This window comes from Temnothorax curvispinosus, unplaced genomic scaffold, assembly GCF_003070985.1.
Source record: "Temnothorax curvispinosus isolate PA1 unplaced genomic scaffold, ASM307098v1 QBEX01016001.1, whole genome shotgun sequence".
NCBI lineage: Eukaryota > Metazoa > Arthropoda > Insecta > Hymenoptera > Formicidae > Temnothorax > Temnothorax curvispinosus.
This window is the reverse complement of record NW_020225781.1, coordinates 231,153-252,709: the sequence shown is the minus strand read 5'-3', so window position 1 is coordinate 252,709 and position 21,557 is coordinate 231,153. Positions and strand designations below refer to the sequence as shown.

The 21,557-nt window shown below is 43.3% G+C and overlaps 2 protein-coding genes across 3 annotated transcripts in view; one reads left to right on the top strand and one right to left on the bottom strand.

Annotated features, from left to right (window-relative positions):
- The first annotated feature begins 1,120 nt into the window (after positions 1-1,120).
- Positions 1,121-10,383, top strand: LOC112466211 (cartilage oligomeric matrix protein). Of its 2 annotated transcripts, XM_025034171.1 has the most exons (16): positions 1,121-1,617; positions 2,034-2,201; positions 2,284-2,510; positions 3,321-4,068; positions 4,165-4,350; positions 4,417-4,502; positions 4,802-4,865; positions 5,757-5,967; positions 6,139-6,267; positions 6,581-6,857; positions 6,965-7,117; positions 7,437-7,812; positions 8,030-8,380; positions 8,519-8,749; positions 8,915-9,427; positions 9,703-10,383. In XM_025034171.1, exons 1-16 carry the CDS (start codon positions 1,542-1,544, stop codon positions 9,822-9,824), a joined length of 3,918 nt encoding a protein of 1,305 aa, XP_024889939.1. In that variant the 5' UTR covers positions 1,121-1,541; the 3' UTR covers positions 9,825-10,383. The 2 variants fall into 2 exon arrangements, with proteins under 2 accessions (XP_024889939.1, XP_024889938.1); XM_025034170.1 differs by having other exon boundaries at positions 1,123-1,617; positions 3,321-4,350.
- A 179-nt stretch (positions 10,384-10,562) lies between these two features.
- The window catches only part of LOC112466203 (C-Maf-inducing protein-like), a 30,939-nt gene continuing 19,944 nt past the window's right edge, over positions 10,563-21,557 (bottom strand). Inside the window, exons 2-9 of the mRNA XM_025034157.1 lie at positions 18,304-18,489; positions 16,415-16,837; positions 16,037-16,185; positions 15,858-15,947; positions 15,487-15,739; positions 14,149-14,406; positions 13,678-13,978; positions 10,563-13,405 (exon numbers count right to left, since the gene is read on the bottom strand). Of these exons, the coding sequence (XP_024889925.1) occupies positions 13,281-13,405; positions 13,678-13,978; positions 14,149-14,406; positions 15,487-15,739; positions 15,858-15,947; positions 16,037-16,185; positions 16,415-16,837; positions 18,304-18,489 (1,785 nt within the window). The 3' untranslated portion in view covers positions 10,563-13,280. The remainder of the gene's footprint in view (positions 13,406-13,677; positions 13,979-14,148; positions 14,407-15,486; positions 15,740-15,857; positions 15,948-16,036; positions 16,186-16,414; positions 16,838-18,303; positions 18,490-21,557) is intronic.

Below are 21,557 nucleotides of genomic sequence, written 5' to 3'. Positions count from 1 at the left end.
GCGTCGTTTCACGCGTTAGCGTTCAACTATATCGAATAAAAGACTCTAATTTTTCGGATAAAAGACAATAATTTTTTTGGAGACACCGTGTATATCACCATGAAGGAAACTAGGCTTTCTGCAGCGTGTCTACGGTTTGAAACTGGTGTGGATGTGTAGGTGGGACCACTTCCCACACACGCGTAACTGGCACACCAACAACATTGTTACATACCTGTTGCAAGGTTCCGTCGCATCGGAAAGACCTAAACTCCCGTCACAGAAATCTATCGAGATTGGAGAGGCTTTTTTATCTATACAAAAAAATTAATATAAATCAATAAAAAGTCGGAGTTACGAGCGCAGAAAACTGCTATCCTCATCTTCGAATTTGCATTTGTCTGTAGATTTTATCCACGACGTGGTGACAGTTTTACAGTTGTACGTATTCTAAAATGATAATACGGGATGCTAATATGTGAGTGTATTGCATATTAATTGTTTTCGCCGAGAAGTTCCTCGTGTCGCCGTAGAAGGAAGCGTTTAATTTATATTAGCGCCGGCTCTGACGCGCCTTTCCGCTATGACTATTTCATATCGTTAAAAACAGCTCGTGGGCGGGTGCGCACAATAATGTCGGAGTAATGTATCGATGATATCAGGACTAATCATTCGGCCAGATCATACGTCAATAATACTGCTTACTCCACTGTCCATTTCCAACTGCAAAATTAATTCAATAAAACACAATTTAATAATGTAATCGAATATTTTTACCAAAGTAATATATGTACAAACAAATAATATCTTTGAGATAAAATCTTCACGAATAAACATACATCATTCTTTATTCTTATCTTTTCATTTCGTTTGTTTGCAATATTAATTTTACACTGTTAAATTCGTAGCGTCAAATTATACTCATTTTAAGTTATTTTTCACCATCCTATAGATCGCCACTGCTCCTAATCAATATGTCGTTAAATTAACTAAAACAATGTTAATATGACTAAATCAATGGAATTAAAATAATATTGTGTTAAACTAATACATTTCGACACACGGGGTAGTTAAAAATAACAAAATATTTAACTCAAGGTATTGGTTTAAAATTTATCCTTTAACATAACAGCGTTTATCGCAAAGAGCCTGTCGCTATTGGTCTATCTTCTTTTTAGAGATATAATTACAGTTCGCAATCTTTCTAAAATAATAAAATAGTAATGATCTTGATTCACTTTAATTCATCGGTGTTTTCTCTGCTCGCTACGTATCAGGCGCAGGTAGCACGAACAAAATCTCGTCCGTAAAGCCGTACTCGTGGGCGACGTATAAAGTCGCGGACGGTCCGTATCCGCGCTCCAGTCGGCGGCCGTGCCTTCTGCATCCGCGCGCGTGCCGTCGTATCCGTCAGAATCCATCGCACCGCGATCCCGAGACGAGAAAGTGGCTCGCCAAGGGGATCGCAGGAGATTCGCGTTTCACTTTCCAATCTTCGGGAATCCACCAGCTGAGGACGATACCGAATATATTCGGGCGGAGTGCATCGGGATCGCGTCAGGATGCGAGTCCCGACTGTGCTGATCCTCGGGCTGCTGGTTGTCTGCGCCGTCGATGGTAGCGTCGTATCCGACGAAGGTAAAAGGTTTCGATTTAAAAAGTGGCGAATTATTTGCGCGAGCAATTTCATATTGACGAGGTCTTAGCGTCGATCACTATATACGTTGATTCCGATTCGCGTTCTCTTCTTGCGAAAATAAAATGTTTCTCCCGCTATTCTCTCCGCGTTCCTGCACTGAAGACCATTCTCGGCGCGGCGCGACAAGAAACCCGGTAGTAACGTGGGATCGGTGACCAATACATGAGACTTTTCTCAGGTCACTCAACTATTGTATTCTATCGCAGAATTCTTCATATTATTTTTTTTTATGTATATTAAACAACGCAAATAAACTACAATTTCCTATTGATTAACAATTGAGCGATTTACTCAACGCAGGATTACTTTTACTTATGCTGTCTTCTCCTTTTTTTACCCTTCCGCCGTACGACAGCTCTAACTGCGAGCCTGCAAGACGCGTGGTACGAAGATGAGTTCATTATCGCGTTATCCAACATCAGAGACAAGAGGAAGCACTCCGGCGGCTCGCTCGAGACCCTGCTGGCTGTGAAATATCGAGAACCGAAAATGGTGCTCCTACTCGATCGACGGACGAAGCGCGGTGAGTCCAGAGATCTTCCCGGATCGCGATCCCTCGAGCCTCCGCATTTACAATTACTTACAACTTCAATGTTCCATTCCAGTTATACTCGAGAGCATGGATGATACCGGTCGACGCAGTGCCTCGCACGTCAACGTGGACAGCCTTGCGGTGAACACCCCTCTGAAGAGTCTGATTATCCTGGTGCATCAGACGCAGCCTAATTCTCGCATGGACGTGTACGTCGACTGCGTTTACGAAGGTTCTATACCGCTCAAGCAAACCTTCCGCGACATAGCCGAGATCGGGGACCAACCGTTAGTGGAAGTAGTAAGTTTTCTTACTTTTCACAGAATATTTTCCACAACAGTCTTACAAGCCTAAGTAAATCCTTATCGTTAGACATATTATCCTTATAGTGTTAATTCGCGCACTTTGCCGAGAAATTATTAAGAACGCGTAAACGCGAACACGTCATCCGAAATTGCTTTTTTTAACGCTAAATCTACAAATAAATTTCTACTTGTTCCCGCAACTTTAATTTTGCCCGATATTATTTTTTCCCGGCTGCTACTTTCTTCGCTCACGATCGTACAGTATTTTCTTATTTACGTGTTGTTCGTGACGTCCACAAACGTGGGACGACGTCTTTCCAAATATGGTTGACGAGACCTAAGCTAGTTGCTTCTGTTACGTGCACCTGGTTGGCTTACCCAACCCAGACACAACGATCCCTGACTACTCGGATGAATTGAATTCGTTTCAATGAATTATTCGCGCCCTATTTCTGTCACTGGCATTATTACATTCCGACTTTATGCAATGTCATAATTCCACGACTTAACTTTCTATTCTCGATAATTCTTGTGGACTTTTATATTTCTTTTTATTACGAAAATAAAAATTATTCTCCGAATTGCCATCTTGATTTCGACAGCAATTTAACAGTATTAAAAATATTGACAATTACTACGGCTATATACGTTATATATAGTTTTTTATTGTAGATTAAATGCACTAAATGTGTGTGCAATTTATTCTTATTTTTATTTAACTGACAATTCGTTAAATTAAAATTTATTCGATTAACAATAATATTAATTCATTATAATAAAATTAAAATTTCAAATTTTCTTTTAGTTTAAAGAACGAAAATGCCGAATAAAAGTGTATCAGCCTGCCACCATCACTGAGGTGCTGAAGAAAGAGCAATGTCCCGATAATTTAGCCGAAATGAAGCAGCCTTCAGTATTCGATAACCAACCGAAAGCACAACCTATCGATTCCGAGGAAGACGATCAAAAGAAATTTCCCGATCGACCTGACGGGAACGAATCAAGTGACGGAATCGACGGAGGGGGATCGAGCACATCAGATCATAACGGTTTGCCGTCTTCCAGTAGTCCGAAACATCCCTTGGATCATAAGAAACCTTCCGACAAGAAGGATCATCATGGTCGTCCGAGCGATCGACCCAAGAAGAAAGATCACTCGGGTCGTCCAGATAGCAAAAGCAAACCCAACAAACACGATCCGCACGACTCTGCCAATCCGTTTTCTCAACCTGGAAAATCGGGCGAAACGGACGATCTTGACTACCCAGATGGATCTCAACCATCGTCATTCACTCCTAAAGGACATCGACCTAAGAGACCACATCAATTTGGACCACCCACTAAACGACCCGATAGTCATTCAAATTCGAAACCCAATAAATTGAATCCATCCGACTCCGATAAGTCTGGAGCTGGATCAGATGAGTCGGACGGTCTTGATCCAAACGGATCTCGTCCTCCACCGTTCACGTCGCAGCCTCTGCATTTCACCGCGGCACATCGTCCTACTAAACGTCCTAAGATACCTGGGCTCGCTAAACCCGATCACACAGGTTCGAAGCCCGACAAACCGAATTTGTTTGGCTCTGACAAACGACCTGACGGATCGAGTCCATACGATTCTAATAAGAATCCTTCCCTAACGCCAGATGGATCAGACGAGACTGGATCTCCCAACAGTTCCAAGCGACCTGGTCGTAGTCCGTACTCCGCTGGTCCAGGTCAGGACGGATACGATTCGAATCAGACGGACATGCCGGACTCGTCGGACGAATCATCCGGCAAAAGAGTGCCCAGGAGAGGCGACATCGGGATCCAGAGTCTGGACGAGAGAGGTGGGTGAGATGAACGGACGTTTAAGTTAAGTTGTTTAACGTGTTCTCACGGCAAGTGTTTTCCAGTCTGCCAGACCGACGATCAACTCGTGAAAACCTTGAACGAATTAATCAACGCTACCAAGCAACTTTGGAGGGAACTGGAACTAAATGTGAGTTAAAGCAATAAAGCAATTTCTTCATTGTATGTGAATAAAAATCTTCGGAGATTTCAAATTAATATTTTGATAATATTAGAATAATATATATATAAATACGAAAAATCTTAAAGCGTTATATTTCTTCTGATTATATATAAAATAAAAATGTTTTTTTTTTTTTAATATAAGATTACATAAAGGGTATGTTTTATTATTGAATTATTTTGGCAGAAGAAAGTGCAACGTTATTCGATTACAAGAAAAAAAAATGCGTGCAACTTGAAGGACTTACGACTCTTTCGTTTTTGCAGAGGATGGAAACCCAGCATCTTCGTCACTTGATCGAAAACTGCTCGGCGTGTCGTACACCCATCGGTGAGTGACGTTCCGTCGTATTGAAAGGACACGTGCTCGAAAATAACAGTTCTTTTAACTTAGAAGCTAGCCAAAACCGCATCGTAATGCCAGTTTGAATGAATCTTATTAATCTATCTCACGCGCGTCGTCCTTCACGCCCTCGAAACTTTAATCTGTACGTGGCAATTGTCAGCGGAGACTACCTATTTATATGCAATAGTTGTATTAAGCAATCTTACAACGCAATAAATGCCTGTTGTTAGAAAAAATTCAACTTTGTTGTGACTCTTGTATTCTTGCGCAATCTAGCACGTATATTCACATGTTTCTTTCGATATGTGTCCCAGTTAGCGGGAGCTTTTACTTAAGCATTTAAAACGCGATATTTGTAACCATCATAAAGATCGCAAACGTCGCTAATTTCTCCGAGTTAATAGTTCTTCGATGACAAGTTTACAATTTATACAAAGATCCTGTTGCAGTATAATCGAGGAAAAATTTTACTTTTTCTGTCTCTCTCTCTCTCTCGCTCGCTCTCTTCTCTTCTTTATTTCTTCAAATAAACGTTTTGATGTTCCATCATCAGAAATTGAACTAAAATTAATATAAAACAGCTTTGCAACTGCGTTATTGTTATCCCTCATTACATTGTTCTTATTCTAAAATCTAAAGAGATAAAGAATGCGCACAGGATCCGCGACGTCGATCTTAAGTCGATCTCTTTAAGCACTTAACGTATATCACTTGCACGTGCACGTACGACACGCTGGGCCGTCGCATAATTTTCTGGGCCCGCGCCGGGCCCGCTCGGCGACGCGCACGGCGCGTATGGGAGACCGGCTGTCGAAAATCCCCCGAAAAATTGGCAATTCACTCGTCAATCGAGCCGTGATCCCGGTAATTCCGTAGTGACACCGCCGCCGTCCACGTGCGACCATAACTCCCCGTGCTACCCCGGCGTCGATTGCCGTAACACACCGAGCGGACCCCAGTGCGGACCCTGTCATCGCGGTTACACCGGAAACGGGCGGGTCTGCTCCAAAATCAATGTCATCACCTGCATTCAACGGCCGTGCTATCAGGGGGTGCGGTGTTACGACGACGACGACAATGGTTACAGGTAAGAGATTGTCACTAAATGTATAATGATCGCGCGCTCTCAAGTCCGTAGAATAAGATGAAAGGTATAAGACTGATGAATTGAAGATGATACCTTGATGATGATGACAAACATGTAATGTAAATTTCACGAGGACGTCTGTCACAATTTGATTTATAATTCTGTTTTCAGATGCGGCAGATGTCCAAGCGGATACGAAGGCGACGGTGAAAGATGCGAAAGGATGAGAAATCCCTGCGACCATCACCCCTGTCATCCGGAAGTTAAATGCTACCCCACTCACAGCCCACCATATTTCAAGTAAATGTCTCACGGGCATATTATTAATTTTTGAGATAAATTCTTTCTGTGAAAGCACAGAATTTTATTTTAAGAGAGAAACAACTCGTTTCTCAAAATTATGTAATTAACAAACTTTTGACGTAAGATTTAGTATAAGAAACGATATAAAAATGTTCATGTCTGCTTAGCTTCGCAATTCTTCATCGAGTTTTATATATATATATTTTTTCATATGACATAGAATATCATTCGAGTTTCGTGTATCTTTCATCGTGTGTCACGTATATCGGGTGTCATCGTATGGTTCTGGTTAATCTCAAATGTGATACAGATGCGGCTCATGTCCATTGGGATACGTGGGTAACGGCACGTCCTGCCACGACGCGAACGAATGCGAGCTGGCGCGACCCTGTCACCCTGGAGTGCGGTGCATTAATCTCCATCCCGGATACAGATGCGACCGGTGTCCAACGGGTTACACGGGACCCATGACGGAAGGCGTCGGTGTCGAGATGGCCAGGACGCGGAAACAGATCTGCCAGGACATAAACGAGTGCGACATCAATAACGGCGGATGCGATCCCCATTCCGAATGTATTAACACGGAGGTGAGAAATTTACGAAGATTTTTCAACTCGTGCATTTTAAAAAGAAACGCTAGGCTTTTTATCTCGTTTTGTGTGTTTCAACGATATGTTACTCTTCGTTCTTAAAGGGATCCTACAGATGCGGCCCGTGCAGAGGCGGTTATATCGGCAATCAAACGTCAGGATGTCATCTTCAGCATGACGTCTGTCCGGACATGGTAACGGTTTGTGATGTTAATGCTAATTGCATCGCCAGGTACACCAACGAATATGTATGCAAGGTAAGCGTTTCCATCGTGTATCGTGTATCATCCAACGAAAATTGTGCCGAAAGCTCAAGATTTACCATATATAGAATTCCTGGTTCTATTATCCAGAAATAATGTTTTATTTAATATCACAATGAGAATTGAGAAATATTAAATATAAGCTTAGTGGAATAAATTCAGAAAAGACGTTATTTAGAAGAATTTGCGAAAAATAATTGTCTCATCTTTGTAATTCTCTCTAGACTTTTATAATTATAACAATTTATAATTAATTGCTAATTTAATTACCGAGTAGTCTAATTTTACTGATTAAAAATCGTATCTTTTGCAGTGTCGCGTCGGCTGGGCCGGAAACGGATATAGTTGCGGTCCCGACAGCGACAGCGACGGCATCCCCGACAGGAGCCTTCGCTGCCACGACCGTCGTCGCTGTCACGCCGACAATTGTCCGACGGTGCCGAACAGCGGCCAGGAAGACGCCGACGAGGATGGAACCGGCGACGCTTGCGACGACGACGCGGACAACGACGGCGTATTGAATCTGTCCGACAACTGTCTGCACATTTATAATCCGAACCAGCTGGACAGCGACAGCGACAAGATCGGCGACGCCTGCGACAATTGCCCGTTGAATTGGAATCCGCATCAGGAAGACTACGACGATGACGGCTCGGGCGACGCGTGCGATCACGATCTGGATAATGACGGTATAAATATTTAAACGTTGAAAAGGAAGTCCGGATTAAACGCCGAGTAAAAAAGACATAACGAAAAATAAGGAGAAATGCCGATTAAAAAGTCACGTTCCACATATCGCTATTTCACGTTAGAGAATGATTATTAATTGAAGCTATCGCGACAATCCCTCTCTCTCTCTCTCTCTCAACGCGCGAATAATGTCGCTCATAAAGAGATATCGTCCAGGTATATACAACACTCAGGACAACTGTCTCAAGATAAAGAATTCGGATCAGCGCGACAGTGATGCGGACGGCATCGGCGACGTCTGCGACAATTGTCCTGCCATTAGCAATCCCGACCAAGCGGATATTGATGCCGACGGCGTCGGGGATGTTTGTGACACCAACGCGGATCGCGACAGGGATGGCGTCCAGGACGACAAGGATAATTGCCCGGACATGCCGAATCCCGGACAGAACGACGGCGACCACGATGGCTTCGGCGACGACTGCGACGACGACATCGACGGGGATGGTATACCCAACAGGAGCGATAACTGTCCTTACGTCTACAATCCGGATCAACGTAGCACTCGTAAGTTTTTAACGGATTCTTTTCTAAGAGCGTTTAGATTGTAAGATCACAGGATAATAATGTCGTCTGTGAAAAATGGTTATTAATTGTTAGTTGTGGAAAAGGACGTGGAGATTAACTTCTATATTTTGTACGTAGACGGCAGAGGCATTGGTGATGCATGCTGGAACGACAACGACAATGACACGGTTATCAACATCGAGGATAATTGTCCTAATAACAGTATGATATGGGCGACAGATTTCCGTAAATACACCACGGTCGCTCTCGATCCACACGGTACCTCGCAGCAAGATCCCGTGTGGAAAATTCATAATCAAGGTGCTGAGATCCAACAGACTCTTAACAGCGATCCCGGAATCGCGATAGGTAAGTCCATATATCTCTATCACAAAGATATATACCTACTATCATATAAATTAAATTCAACGGATGTAAGAGATGAGATCTTAATTAATTATATTAACTAGTTCTATGAAGAAATATTCATATTTTCGTATATCCTTTTTATATCCGTCTTCTTTGTCTACAAAGGAGCGGACGAGCTGAGTAACGTCGACTTCGAAGGAACCTTCTACATTGATAATCACGACGACGACGATGATTTTGCGGGCTTCGTCTTTTCCTACCAGGATAATCGACATTTTTACGTTGTTTATTGGAAGAAGGGAGAGCAGGTCTATTGGGAACCGGCTCCATTCCGTGCCGAAGCAGATCCCGGGATTGTATTGAAGCTCGTCCAGTCCGAGACCGGGCCGGGCGAGATGCTCCGAAACAGCCTCTGGCACAAGGAGGACACGCCTAATCAGGTGAGGGTCCTGTGGAAGGACCCGAGAAAGTTCGGCTGGCAGCCAAGGGTGTCGTACAGGTGGCATCTGTTGCACAGGCCTAAGATCGGCCTGATCAGATTCTGGTTGTATCAGGGCACGCAGCTGGTAACCGACTCCGGGAACGTGTTCGACTCGACTCTGCAGGGCGGTAAACTAGGTGTCTATTGCTTCTCGCAGGAGATGATCACCTGGTCGGATTTGATGTATAGGTGCACAGGTAAAACGAGCAATCTTGATAGCAATTTGTATGCAGCGCAAACGTAACGCGTCTCATCATCAGAGACTTAAATTACTCATATCACAATTCAATTAAAATTTAATTAAAAGACATTGATGTAATTTTATTCAAACAAGTTAAACTAAAATGTGATGTAAATTTAACCGAATAATTGAAACGGAGAAATAATTTACTTGGAAATTCCCAAGATATTTTAAGCTGAAAATAATTACAATTGTGACATTTACAGACGAAGGTTCAACGTTATTTTTCAGATACTGTGCCTCAACCTGTGTGGGATCAGTTACCTGATAATTTAAAGAGGGAGGTTCAGGCGGAGATTGCTTCCAACTACCAACAGCAAATAATACAACGCAGAATGAATTACGACTTCTAAAACAGGCTCTCGATGATTTACCGTAACGAGTAAATGAAGAAGGGGAGGATCGCGAGGATCAGATCTAAATCTTCATAATTTTAATTTTAAAATAATCGAGGAGCCACGAGCGAATTATAATCTACTATAATAAAACGTCAAAATATGCGTATTTCTGACGCATTTAAATAAACTTAATTTACATAAATTTGAAATTTTATGATAAATTTTGTATATTTTATATATATAGATGTCTTGTGTAACAAAAAGATATTTAATATTTCACAAAATGACGAATATATTTCTCCTACTTAACCCATTAATCAATTTTTATTGTATTTAGAAAAGTTGTATTATCTCAGTTTCGCTAAAAATCAAACGTACTTACCTTGTGCAGACGTAGAGAATAATACGGAATCACGATATATCGATTAATATGTACGTTAACTGTAGTCTGAGATGTATGGAATCGTAATGATTTTAATGACTTTTTGCATTTATTTGTATCTCTCTAAGGTGCAACTTGCATAAAAATAATTTTCGTATTTAATAGAGCAAAATAAAATAATAATCGTCAATACTTGAATTGCACCGTTATTCATTTTAATCGCTTCACTTGTCCAACGTGTGTAGCATCGAAATATAACAAATAACAAGTTCAACATTAATATTCTTCATATTTCATCCCTGAAAAGATAATTGATAAATGTTAGTGGGATAGGGCGCAGTGGGCAAACGATGCAGAAGACGACGACGTTATTCTTCGATTAAACAATTTATTCGTACGAAAATGTCAAAGAAAGATACGACTATTAATAATTTAACGCTGAATCATCCGATCATTCTCGTAACACGTCTAACAGAGTATGTTTTACAGATTTTCACCGACGAAACGGCAACGGCTAGAATTACATGCGAGGAAACGATTTAAGGATAAAACTTAAAGAGAAACTTTTAGCTTTTTGGCGAGTCGCCAAAAGGCCAGCGCAAGATCGCGAATCTCGCTGACGAGACGTGAGAGACAAAGGAAGGCGTGACGGAACGGAAATGCTGTGAGGTATTAAATTCGAATTTTATTTGCTTCGCTCACAGGACGTGTGTGACGCTTTGTGGAATTAACTTGAGTAATTAATTCGTGGCTCCCTAAGTTAATGATCCTTATTGAAATTGACGTAAACAGTCTTCTTACAATGCTTGTTCCCTTGCGGCATTTACAATAATCGAGACGAGATTTTCTTCTTCTTTTTTTTTTCTTTTTCTGTTGCGAAACCATTGATCGCCGTCGCCACGATTCTCGTGACGGCCAAATCCTGCTACCTCTTCGAGAGGCACCCTCTCTCGCTCTCTCTCTTCTTCTTTCTCCTCCTTCTTGCCGGCGCTCTAAACACGAGATATCGACTATCCCTCCTAAACGCGTGTTCACGCTAGTACGAGTTGGATCGTGCGACATACATTGTAATATTATCGTAATATATAAATACGAGAAGATTCTAGCTAGAGAATAAATTATTAAAATCTATCTAATTAAATCGAAGGAGAAACGGGAGAGAGGGAGATGATTCTTAATAGTCTACCTATCTATTTACACTAGGGAACGAAATGCACGTGTGCGAGTCCGCGTCGTCCGCGACTCTCGAAGTTTCGTCTATACCGCGCGCAGCTTCCCGACATCGCGACAGAACATGGAACGCTTCGAAGCTTCGCTTCTTCATTTTTTTTTTTTGCTAGAGTAGAGTCGCGCTCGCTGTGACGCGACGCGTTGTGGCAGTGGTCGCTCAGAACTCGCTGATTAAGGCAGTTAGCACGCCTCGAACGGAAAGGAGTTAAGTCGGTAGTGTCCCCCCGACGAAAAGGACACTTCACGCAGTGGGATCGATTGGCGGCTGCGGTCCAGCAACGCGCTGACACACGATTGGGAACAGTCTTTGTTTCGGAGATCGCGGAGGATCGTCGCGATCATTGTCGTCATCATGCTGGTTCTTCGCCGATTATCCGTTAGCCGAGACTCTTATAATTAACGCTGACTCTATTGGATGACGTTAGTAAAGCGTTCGATAATTTTTCTTGTCTGCAAAGGTTTGCAGATAGAAAAAAAACTTCTCATTGTGCGAAACTATTCGCCAGAAACGGACTATTTGATTCCTTTTTATTGGCGTACTTACTCTTGTTAGCAGAGAGTTTCTCGTGACGCGGCGGATCGAAACGACTTTCAACTACTCATCGGTGCGAATGATGAACTCGACGCTCGCGTGCTTAATAAATGAAAATCGACTGGCGAATATCTGTAATCTCCGTCAAAAAAGTAATATCGTTAAGATATGATGCGCACGAATATATAAAAGACTCAAGGGATTGGATGAGAGGAGGAAGATGTGTTTGCGTTTCTAACGCTTTAACAGCGTAGAAACGAACGAAAACAACTTGCCTTTTCCCGGAATTAGAATGGAGGAAGGACTCGCTGAAGCTATTGTTAAAGTTGACGCTCGACGAAACTGGCCTTCGGAGTTGCGTAAAAATGTGAACGGTCGTTAAACGCGATTGTTAGTTCGTTTTCGATCAGAATCGTCGAGGCAAGCGCGTTATTGCCACGCGCCTATGCATTTGTTTCCTTCGCTATCCCCAGGTGGACAACTTACCGCGCAAATGTTTCGCGTTTTTCTGGCTCTAATGATCGGCGACTCTTCGACGCGATCGTTACACGTGCCACCTCGCATATTTCTGGAACGGATTCTATGCAAATGCCCGAGAGAGAGAGAGACGGCTCGTCGTTCGCCCGATATTTATTTATTCGAACGAATGTGCGTCTTCCCGGGAAACGTCTGAACTCACGATGCTGGAATGTTTCCTGAAAAGTGCGATCTCCACTCGACGACGATGCGGAAGGGATGTGCTTTTAAATTAACGTACGTCGTAGGAGCGCGATCGAGCCGCCTAGCTGGCAGGCGATTTTTTCGGAAGAGAATCTCCATCTATATCGTCTCGTGTAAACAATATCAGCTGAAAATGGAAGATACATTTAACGGACACACGGATATATTGATACCGCGTCAATCTATCGCACATCTTTATCGCCCTTTGGAAAGAACTGTCGATCGATTAAACCGGAAGAAGCGAGATACGTCGAAGATACGTAAAAACACGGTAAAAGGCTCTTCACTCATTCCGCACAGTGGTCAGCAGAAGATTTTGTTCCCTCTGGGAAAGTTTCACTGACAAAGGTCCATAACTTTCAGCGATCGTTATGCTGACCGCGAACATTGTATATTAGCCTAAATCGAAGCAAAACGAACGAATTTATCGCGCACAACGCTCGATATTCGATCGGATTGATTACATCAAGAATACGAACGTCACGTTTGTGAAGTCTCTTGAATTTTTTGTTCCGAACGACCAAGCACCTCAGCGTTGCTTCTTCGTTACGAAGAGTTCTGCGTCACGAAGAGCGCAGATGGTCGAGGTGCTGGACGTGACCTCAGGTCACCAGGCCTCCGTGTATCGAACGTCGAATTCCTGCAGGGCCGGCAGTCGCTTCTTCAATGACTCGAATGTCTGAGCCGACAGCTTCGTGCTATTCAGGTTCAATTTCCTTAGGCTGGTTAATGCTGTAACAAAGCGATAGCACTTTCTTCGAACGACAGATCGAAATATATATAGATTCACATAAAAAACTTGAAAATAAAAATTGAATATTTTGAAATACTTTTTACACTTCTCTTGTTGTATATTGAACAATCAAATCTCATATAATGTAGCGAATTTGTATCTTCTAAATCTAGCTTTTTGATCTGCTTCATACTTTAAGATTAATTTTACCAAATTCTAGCAAAGAAATTAAATCATTATTACACTGAAGTTCTGGTATCAGGATACTCACAGGCCAACGTGGAGATGCCTTTGTCGGACACGGGCGTCTCGCAGAGGTTCAGCACCTGCAGCTTCTGTAGGTGCTCGCTGATCATCTGTAGGCCGGCGTCGCCGAATTGCGTGGCCCACAGATTCAGGTATCTCAGCGCCGGTAATTTTATCAGTTGTTCCGCGCAAGCGGACGTCACGGAAGTGAAGGCCAGGCTGAGGCATTCGAGATTACCGAGGGCACGACCGCCCAGCAGAAGAGCGACGTCGGCGTCGGTCGCTCGTACGGGTAGCGTCAGTTTTCGAGGTCCACCTTTTTGTTGCTGATGAAATCGAATACATACATACGTACGTGCATAGAATGGCATTAGGATTTGACATAATTTATCGTCGAATTATCGTCAACGTTAGTTCAAAAGAAAAAAAAAGGGACAGCAAAAGCACCAAACGCGAAGATTCGATCGGGACGCGCGCGACTGGCGAATTCACTTACCAACTCCTGCAGGTTCTTCTGCCTCTGGCAGAGAGCGGCGTAACGCTCCTTCCCGGATTTCGTGGACTCGAGCGCGTTGACTATCTGAAGCCTCGCCTCCTCGTTCGGCAGCAATCGCCACTCGAGCATCAAGCAGAGCGCCTCTTGCGCGGCGTCACAGCCCCGCACCGCCAGCAGAATGCAATCGTCGCCCGCCTGCTTCAGCAGAGACGCGATGAACCTCTTTCGCCGACAGCAGCACGCCAGCAGAGTCGTGAGCTGTCGAGAACGCGCGCTGTTACAACATCTGTCCGAATCTTTCGTGCATTCCAAATGACAGAGAAAAATTCCCACGCTCGTTAATTCAACTTAAAATAGGCCAATGTATAGCGGATTCTCGGCCCGCTCGTTAAAATTCCTCGATGACGGGATCGACGATGGAATTATGATCTCGATTGTAATCAAGAATTGGAATTTACTCGCTGGAAGGATCATTGGACGTCCTTCTGTTCCGTTCCGCCAGCCCGCAATCAACCCGACAGACTTCATTAATTCCGTGCGATTGTGGCGATTCGATTTCGCTGTTATTTCCGAGAGGATTGGAGAATTGATGCTGTCAATACGGGTCCATTGAAGACGACGCGCCCGCGCATCTCAAAAGAGCGATTCATGAATATTCAGGTGGACCTCCGATCGAATCGCGCGTAGAATAATCGACGCTGCCGCCTCGACCTCCCTCCCCCGTGGAGGCGGGGAGAGGAGGAGAAGGGGAGCGAATTGTTTCTGAACAAAACAGATCTTACTCCAGTGTGTGTTATCGCGCGCGGCCCGGAGAGGCGCAATTCGAAACGCTTGGCTCGCGAGATTACGTTACCGAATACACCACACAATCGTTTCACGTGCGGATAAATTCGATGCCGTTGCGCCGATAAGCGCGATATGCGTATCCATCCACATGTATTCTGTTTATTTCGCCGTTAGATGTTTATATCTTTCGTGCGATCCAAATATATAAATATCCAAATATATAAAACGCGGTATAATAGGAACGATTTACATGAAATTAAAGAAGTTAGATAAGCATTGTAACTTTGTCTCGAATATCTTAGTCTTCGCGGGAGGTCTTACTGAAGATTTAACATTAATGAAATTTTCTGCACGAGAGAAATGCTTCTCATAAATATCATCATCTTTTATAATTATAATTAATGAGAATTTTTAGCCGCAAAGAAAGCTACGTTTTAAAGCTCTAACCAAGATTCATTATAAATTCTACCAAAATTGTAATTAATGGTACGCGAAACAAAATATAACATAGTCTTCGTAAAAAAATAAAAACAAAATTTGATAGAGACTCACCATCTCGCCGAACAATTCTCCGCGATCTGGGCAAACCGGGTTGGACGGCGCGGCGATGTGCATCCAGCCTGGACGCGGTTCTCTAACAGGCAGCAGGACCCGATGCACCGTGCACCTCGGGTCCTTCGCCAGTCGTTTCATCACGCACAACAACACGGACTCCTGCACTTCTTTCACAGCCAAAGCCTCCTCCGGGAACGGGACGGGCTGCAGTAGTGCCCCGAGACCCGGACGCCAGTCGGTGTACTCCGATCTGCAATGTCGTTTCCCCCGATATGTGAGACGCGTTTAGATTGTTTAGAACCGAGAATTTCAAACGTGAAGCAGGTAAGATGCGAGAGGCTCGTTTGTCAAGTGAGCGCAACACTTACGCGATGTTCAAGACAAGCAGGTAGCACTGCAACGGCGGCAACGACGGCGACTCGTCCTTTTCCAACGACGCGCGACTCGACACTTCGAACCTGCGAATACGGAATCAAACATCGTTGAGAGTTTCGTCTGATTCGCGATACGGGAATCCAGTTCCATTAATAACTTGGGCGAGACTTGCCTGTAGAATATGGCCGCGACGCAGATGGACACGAGATTGGGGAGTACCCGCGGGTGCGGACAATCGCTACCCGGCCCGTGAACCGACGAGATGTAGTCCTTGATCGCCTGTTCGCCGTCGTTGTTCTCGTACAAAGCGGCGATGAATACCTAAAACATACGGAACGCAACGTTACAACTGCACACATTCGCGCTTCCCTATCGCTTATTATTTAAGTCACAATTAATTCGCCCAACCAACTAGAATCGTCAGAATAGCAAAAGCTTATTTTTTTTACGCATAATTTTTATACCGTTAAAACGAGAGGGAATGAACGATCTCCCTTGATCTCGCTGTGTAATCAAACAAAGTAGCGTAAGACTTATCAGACGCCCTCACCTGCAGCAGCTTTCTCATGTCCGGCGACTTGCCAAAATCAACGGTGTGCTTGAGGCATCTCGTGATCGCCGGGCTGAGCATCGGGACCAGCTGCGATCGCGGATGCTGTTGCGCCAGTCTGGCGAGTACCTTCGCGAGCGCCGCCGGCGGCGCCGCTTTTTCCAGAAGAGGGGCCGCCACGGCGAGCACGGCCTCCGCCCAGCTCCTGCGATCGCGCACCACCTCCTCGGTTTTCCCGTCCGAGTCGACTTCCGCGCTGGGCTCGTCCAGCAGTTTAATGACCGCCTCGAGCGGCGTGCCCGCCACCCTCTCGTCCTCGAGCGGCGTCCATAGGGCGAAGTCCACCATAGTGCGCAATTCGCGCAGTATCACCTCTTCCCGAGTGCTCATCGACACGAGGTGTTGGTATTTGAAGATATTTTTCTACGAGTAGAGACGGAACGGTTCCGGATGATTCGTGGTATTCGAATTCGAGCTATTTAATCGGCATGTTTTATCGTTAACAATTCGGAAATAAAAAAGCCCTAAGATAGTAAATATAATATGGAAAGAGATGTAATATAAAGAAATCATACGCAAGAGTATACTTATAAATAGAAGAAAAAATTTTTATAACGAAATTTATTATTATACGGTTTGCGTGGAAAGTTGGGGTCCCATGTGGGATCATTTTATGTTAAGAAACAACTTTCTTATAAGAGTCGCTGAGAAGGTTACAATAATAAAGGTTGAGTTTAGGTTTTTTTAAGGTGAAGGTGCAGAGGAGGGTCGGATTCCCCTCCCGCGCTTGTACATGATACTATTTTCACATACCTACATATTAGTTAGTTATGTCTTTCAGTACTGAGAATATTTTTCAAACTTCTTTCGTGAACAACTTTTTAATAAATAACGAGCGACTTGCTAAAACCTTTTAAGAATTACCCAGAAGGTTGATCTTTATCATAAATGTATGTGTGTGAAGGATAAGGTCATTAGAGGTGTCTTCCCTAACAAGAGTTTTACTTTGTTTGCTGCTAATTAAATATAAAAATTGGATTAATTGAAATTAAATGCCAAAATGTCATTACGACGCATTACCCGTGTCTATAGAACTGGCAAAATTGAATTAAAACAACTGGCAAACATGGTCAATCTGATCTCGGTAAAAGTCATCGACATCCAGACCGTACGGACGATGTTTTCATTGGGAACATATAACGTCGTAAACAATAAAATTCGATCAATCTTTATGGTCGGCCCGATCGCTGCGATTTACTCGTCGCTCCGCCACGACGAGAGGCTGATTAATTTCCCGGCCGGATATTAAACCGCTCGCAGCAACCTCCATAAAACACTGACGTATCCGGGAGATTTGATCCGGTCGAGGACGATCGGGAACGTTCGCCTCTCTCGCGCCGTTATCACTTCCTTCTGCTCCGGCCTCACATTGTCGGGCGTTAATAACGCCTATGTTTGCTCTGCCGTTTTCTGCCGATGCCACGTCAGGCCATTGTGGAAGGCCGATATTTTAAAAAATATTTGGTATCAGCGTTCGCATTCGCGGGGATGAACGGCATCGATCGTTCTCCGCTCGAAAAACGCCATTCGAAAGATGGGCAAACACAATGCTCTATTGTTAGCTTAAAAACTTAAAAATTGTTCAAAAGTCCATCACTTTTTTATCGCTATTAACACAGTAAACAAGCAGTGATGAATCTCACAACGTGGCCGAGCAATAAAATATGAACGTTAAATCCAGTCAGTTCCGACGATATTCGCATTTTATATCTGATTCTTATTCTTCAAAACCTTTTCCGTTTAAAACTACTGCGTTGATGGAAATAATTAATTAAAATGGATAATATTAAACGATAATAATTTTTCTTAAATAATAAATGATAATTTACCTTCCATAATATCGAGTGGTACCACTGGTCCCTCGTGTAAGCGTTATTGGCTTGCAGAAGAAGCGAACCGTCTGGTAGGACGATGCTGAGGCAGTTCTTATACGCGGGGTCCCACCTAGCGACAACATACTTCCGAACCTCCGACATGCTGCTGTACGGAACAGGTTGCTGAAGAAAACCCGTCAGCTAAAAGAGACGAATAAAGGAAATTCAGAGATCATTAAGGAAGTTGAAAAAAATTTGATGGCTTTTTTTAAAAAGCGTTGTAATCAAATAATTATATCACTAGCGAGTATAATCGGATTAAAAGTGTATAAGCTTTTTTGAGCTCGTTACCATTAAAAAGACTATTATGCAAAGTGCTAATACGCACGTAAAATCTCCACAACATGTAGAAGTAACTCGATTTCCATACATCAGGATATATAATGTATCCTGATATATTTATAATTTATAATATATAAATAGTTAATATAATGTCGATATTATTAATAAGCATAACAAAAACAGTAAAATTAATTACGTATAATAATCGGTCCAGTTAGCGGTTTCGCTTATATAATCAAGAGATTATTTTTATGCTCAAGCTAAGCTAAAAATAATCTGTCATTATAATTTTATTAATCTGTCATTAATTTATTTGCGTCAGAATTATTTCGTATTCATTATCGACAATTATTTTACAATTGGCGAAAAAAACCCGTGGTAATTACATTCTACGAAAAAAAGAGACGAAGAGAGAAATTGTAATAAGATTATAATCCAGTGACTTGTCATAAATCGAAATGGCTTTTCGCGTTTCATTGTGGAAAAACACAATCAAATGGGATCTATTATATGCACATCGATCATCAATCATTTTCCCGATTTATGTCGGACATAATCGCGGATTATTATTGTCGTTTGACGTATGAACTCGACAAATGAACGTCATCTATCGATTACATAAGTTCGTTCACGTGAGGCAGATAATAAGAATCTCTCATATGTAATATCTGCAATTATTCCGCAAAAAGTCATTATACCGATAACCAAATGAAAAAATGTCACGCAAATTTCTTTACAGCGAAATTAAAATTAACCAGCGCACAAACCGCACATTATAGTTCGAATTACGATTCAGAAAAGAACGGTGAATTATTATTAAGTTCATACGATTTCTTTTTTCAAATTACTGATTTACATTTCTTACACAATTTCTGATTTAAGAAAAAAAGAGAGAGTTCCGTTCTAAATGATTAAAGGTGAAATCGCTAATCGCTATTTTAATTTATACAAAAATCGCCGCGCGATTTCGTTTTCAGCTTCGGCGAACACGACGAATTTCTTTTTTCTTTTTTTTTTGCAACAGCTTAATATTAAGCCTCTGAGGTAGTTTTCCAGACTTTCGACGCGCACACAGATCGGCCTTTAGGAATGACGCAATCATACTTGCCGTAACGAGGTGTATGAATGTATAAAGCGATACCAGCGAATCTCTCTCTCTCTCTCTCTCTCTCTCTGGCCATGGCAACAAAAAAGCCGACTTGGCAAAGACGCGAGAAGGAGAGATGGAGAGGGGAAAGAGGGAGGGTGAAAAAGGGACGGTGAATCGAGGGAGAAGTTGCATAATACAGCCTGACGAGGACAATGCGCCCTGGTTCGCGCATCACTTCGGCGGTGTCTCGTGTTCTCTGAGACTGCAGCGCGGGGGATGACGCGGTACCTTGTGCATGTATGCATTGTATATATGTGTATGTGTGTGTGTATTCGTGTGAATACGCATTCGCGTGGCCACGTGTAAACGTAATATCGGCGACCAGCGCACACAGAGACGCGAGCACCTGCGTGTGGAATAGTGAATGACGTCAGCGCGGGGTGCCGCGAATCTAGGCCGAGGGTTGAACGACTGTTGGAGCAGACTCGACCGAATCTGGGGCACTGCATCCCCTTCGCTAAACGTGGCCGAAAGCGATGCTATGCGAGCGAAACAGGAGCCCACGCCGATCGTGCTGGAATTCGCGCAATATTCTTGCGGAAGAGTGCGCGTGGCCGATCCCAATTTCAGTTCGCGATCGGAAGTGCGTGTTAATTTGCGCGGTTAAACTCCGCGAAACCCGATCCGACCTGAAAAAAGGTACGATCGCGGCAAAAGGGAACGCGAGCGAGGTGGAAAAGAAGCGAATATAAATCATTGAGGAGCTGCGTGATCCGCGCCCCCTTCAATGCCGCGCACTGATAAATATAATGATAAGCGCTCTCAAATGCAGAGATTGCAGAGAGAAAAGGAATCACGCTCCGCGGCGAGGTATGGGAGGCTCCTCGTATGCATTTATGTGGATCAGAGAATGATTTACTTTGTTTGCCCGACGAGCCCGGGTCTGCAAATCGGACGTAGTTGTGCGTGTGCTGTTAAATAATATAGCTGAATAATTAAATGATGAATAAAATTCGCTTGCGTGCGGCAAATGAGCTGTATTTCATGAATAAATATCCCTTTTACGTTTGGCCCGCGTTCATTAGAACTTCATGCATATCACCGATTAAATAAGGCCGGTATTCATAGTCGGTTCTTATATTTAAGACCATCTTAAGTAACAATTTTAAGATGTCATTAACCAATCACAGAGCCGTATTAGCATATTACTTAAGATATTACTTAAAACGGTTTTGAAATACGATCGGATTACAAATACCGGCCTAAGTTTTAAGTTTCGTTGTCTACGGCGAGGATGTGCAGACATTTATGCGCGATGCGCTAAAAGTAAAAGAAAAAAAGTCCGCCGCGCAGCGCGCTGCGGACGTTTACGCCGTTACAAAGGGCGCACGACGTGAATAATATGCAACTTTTTTTTCGCCGTATCTTTCGATTCCAAGGTCATCTTTTGTAAACGGCTTCACGCTCTTTTTATGCATCTGTGCTACGGAGACTGCCATGCATATGCATGCACCGTGCATATTCATGCGTGACGTAAACGATAACGAAACGACTGCGCCCATTACTTAATTCCGAGAATAGCTAAATTTCGCGTATACCCGTAATAATAACTTGATGCACAGGTGCGGCTATTATTCCCGCGGCTCCGCAATCTTCTCTCTCTCGGCTTATATACCGCCGTTCAAATCGCACGTTTCGTGCGTGGCGACGAAAAGCCGGGGCGGGCGCCGCGCGTATATACGCGAGCTCCTCTAATTAAGAACGATGGATAACATTATATCGCAATGTACACGCGCGTCGCTATCAAGGATATCGAACGTCAATGCGTAAAATGATG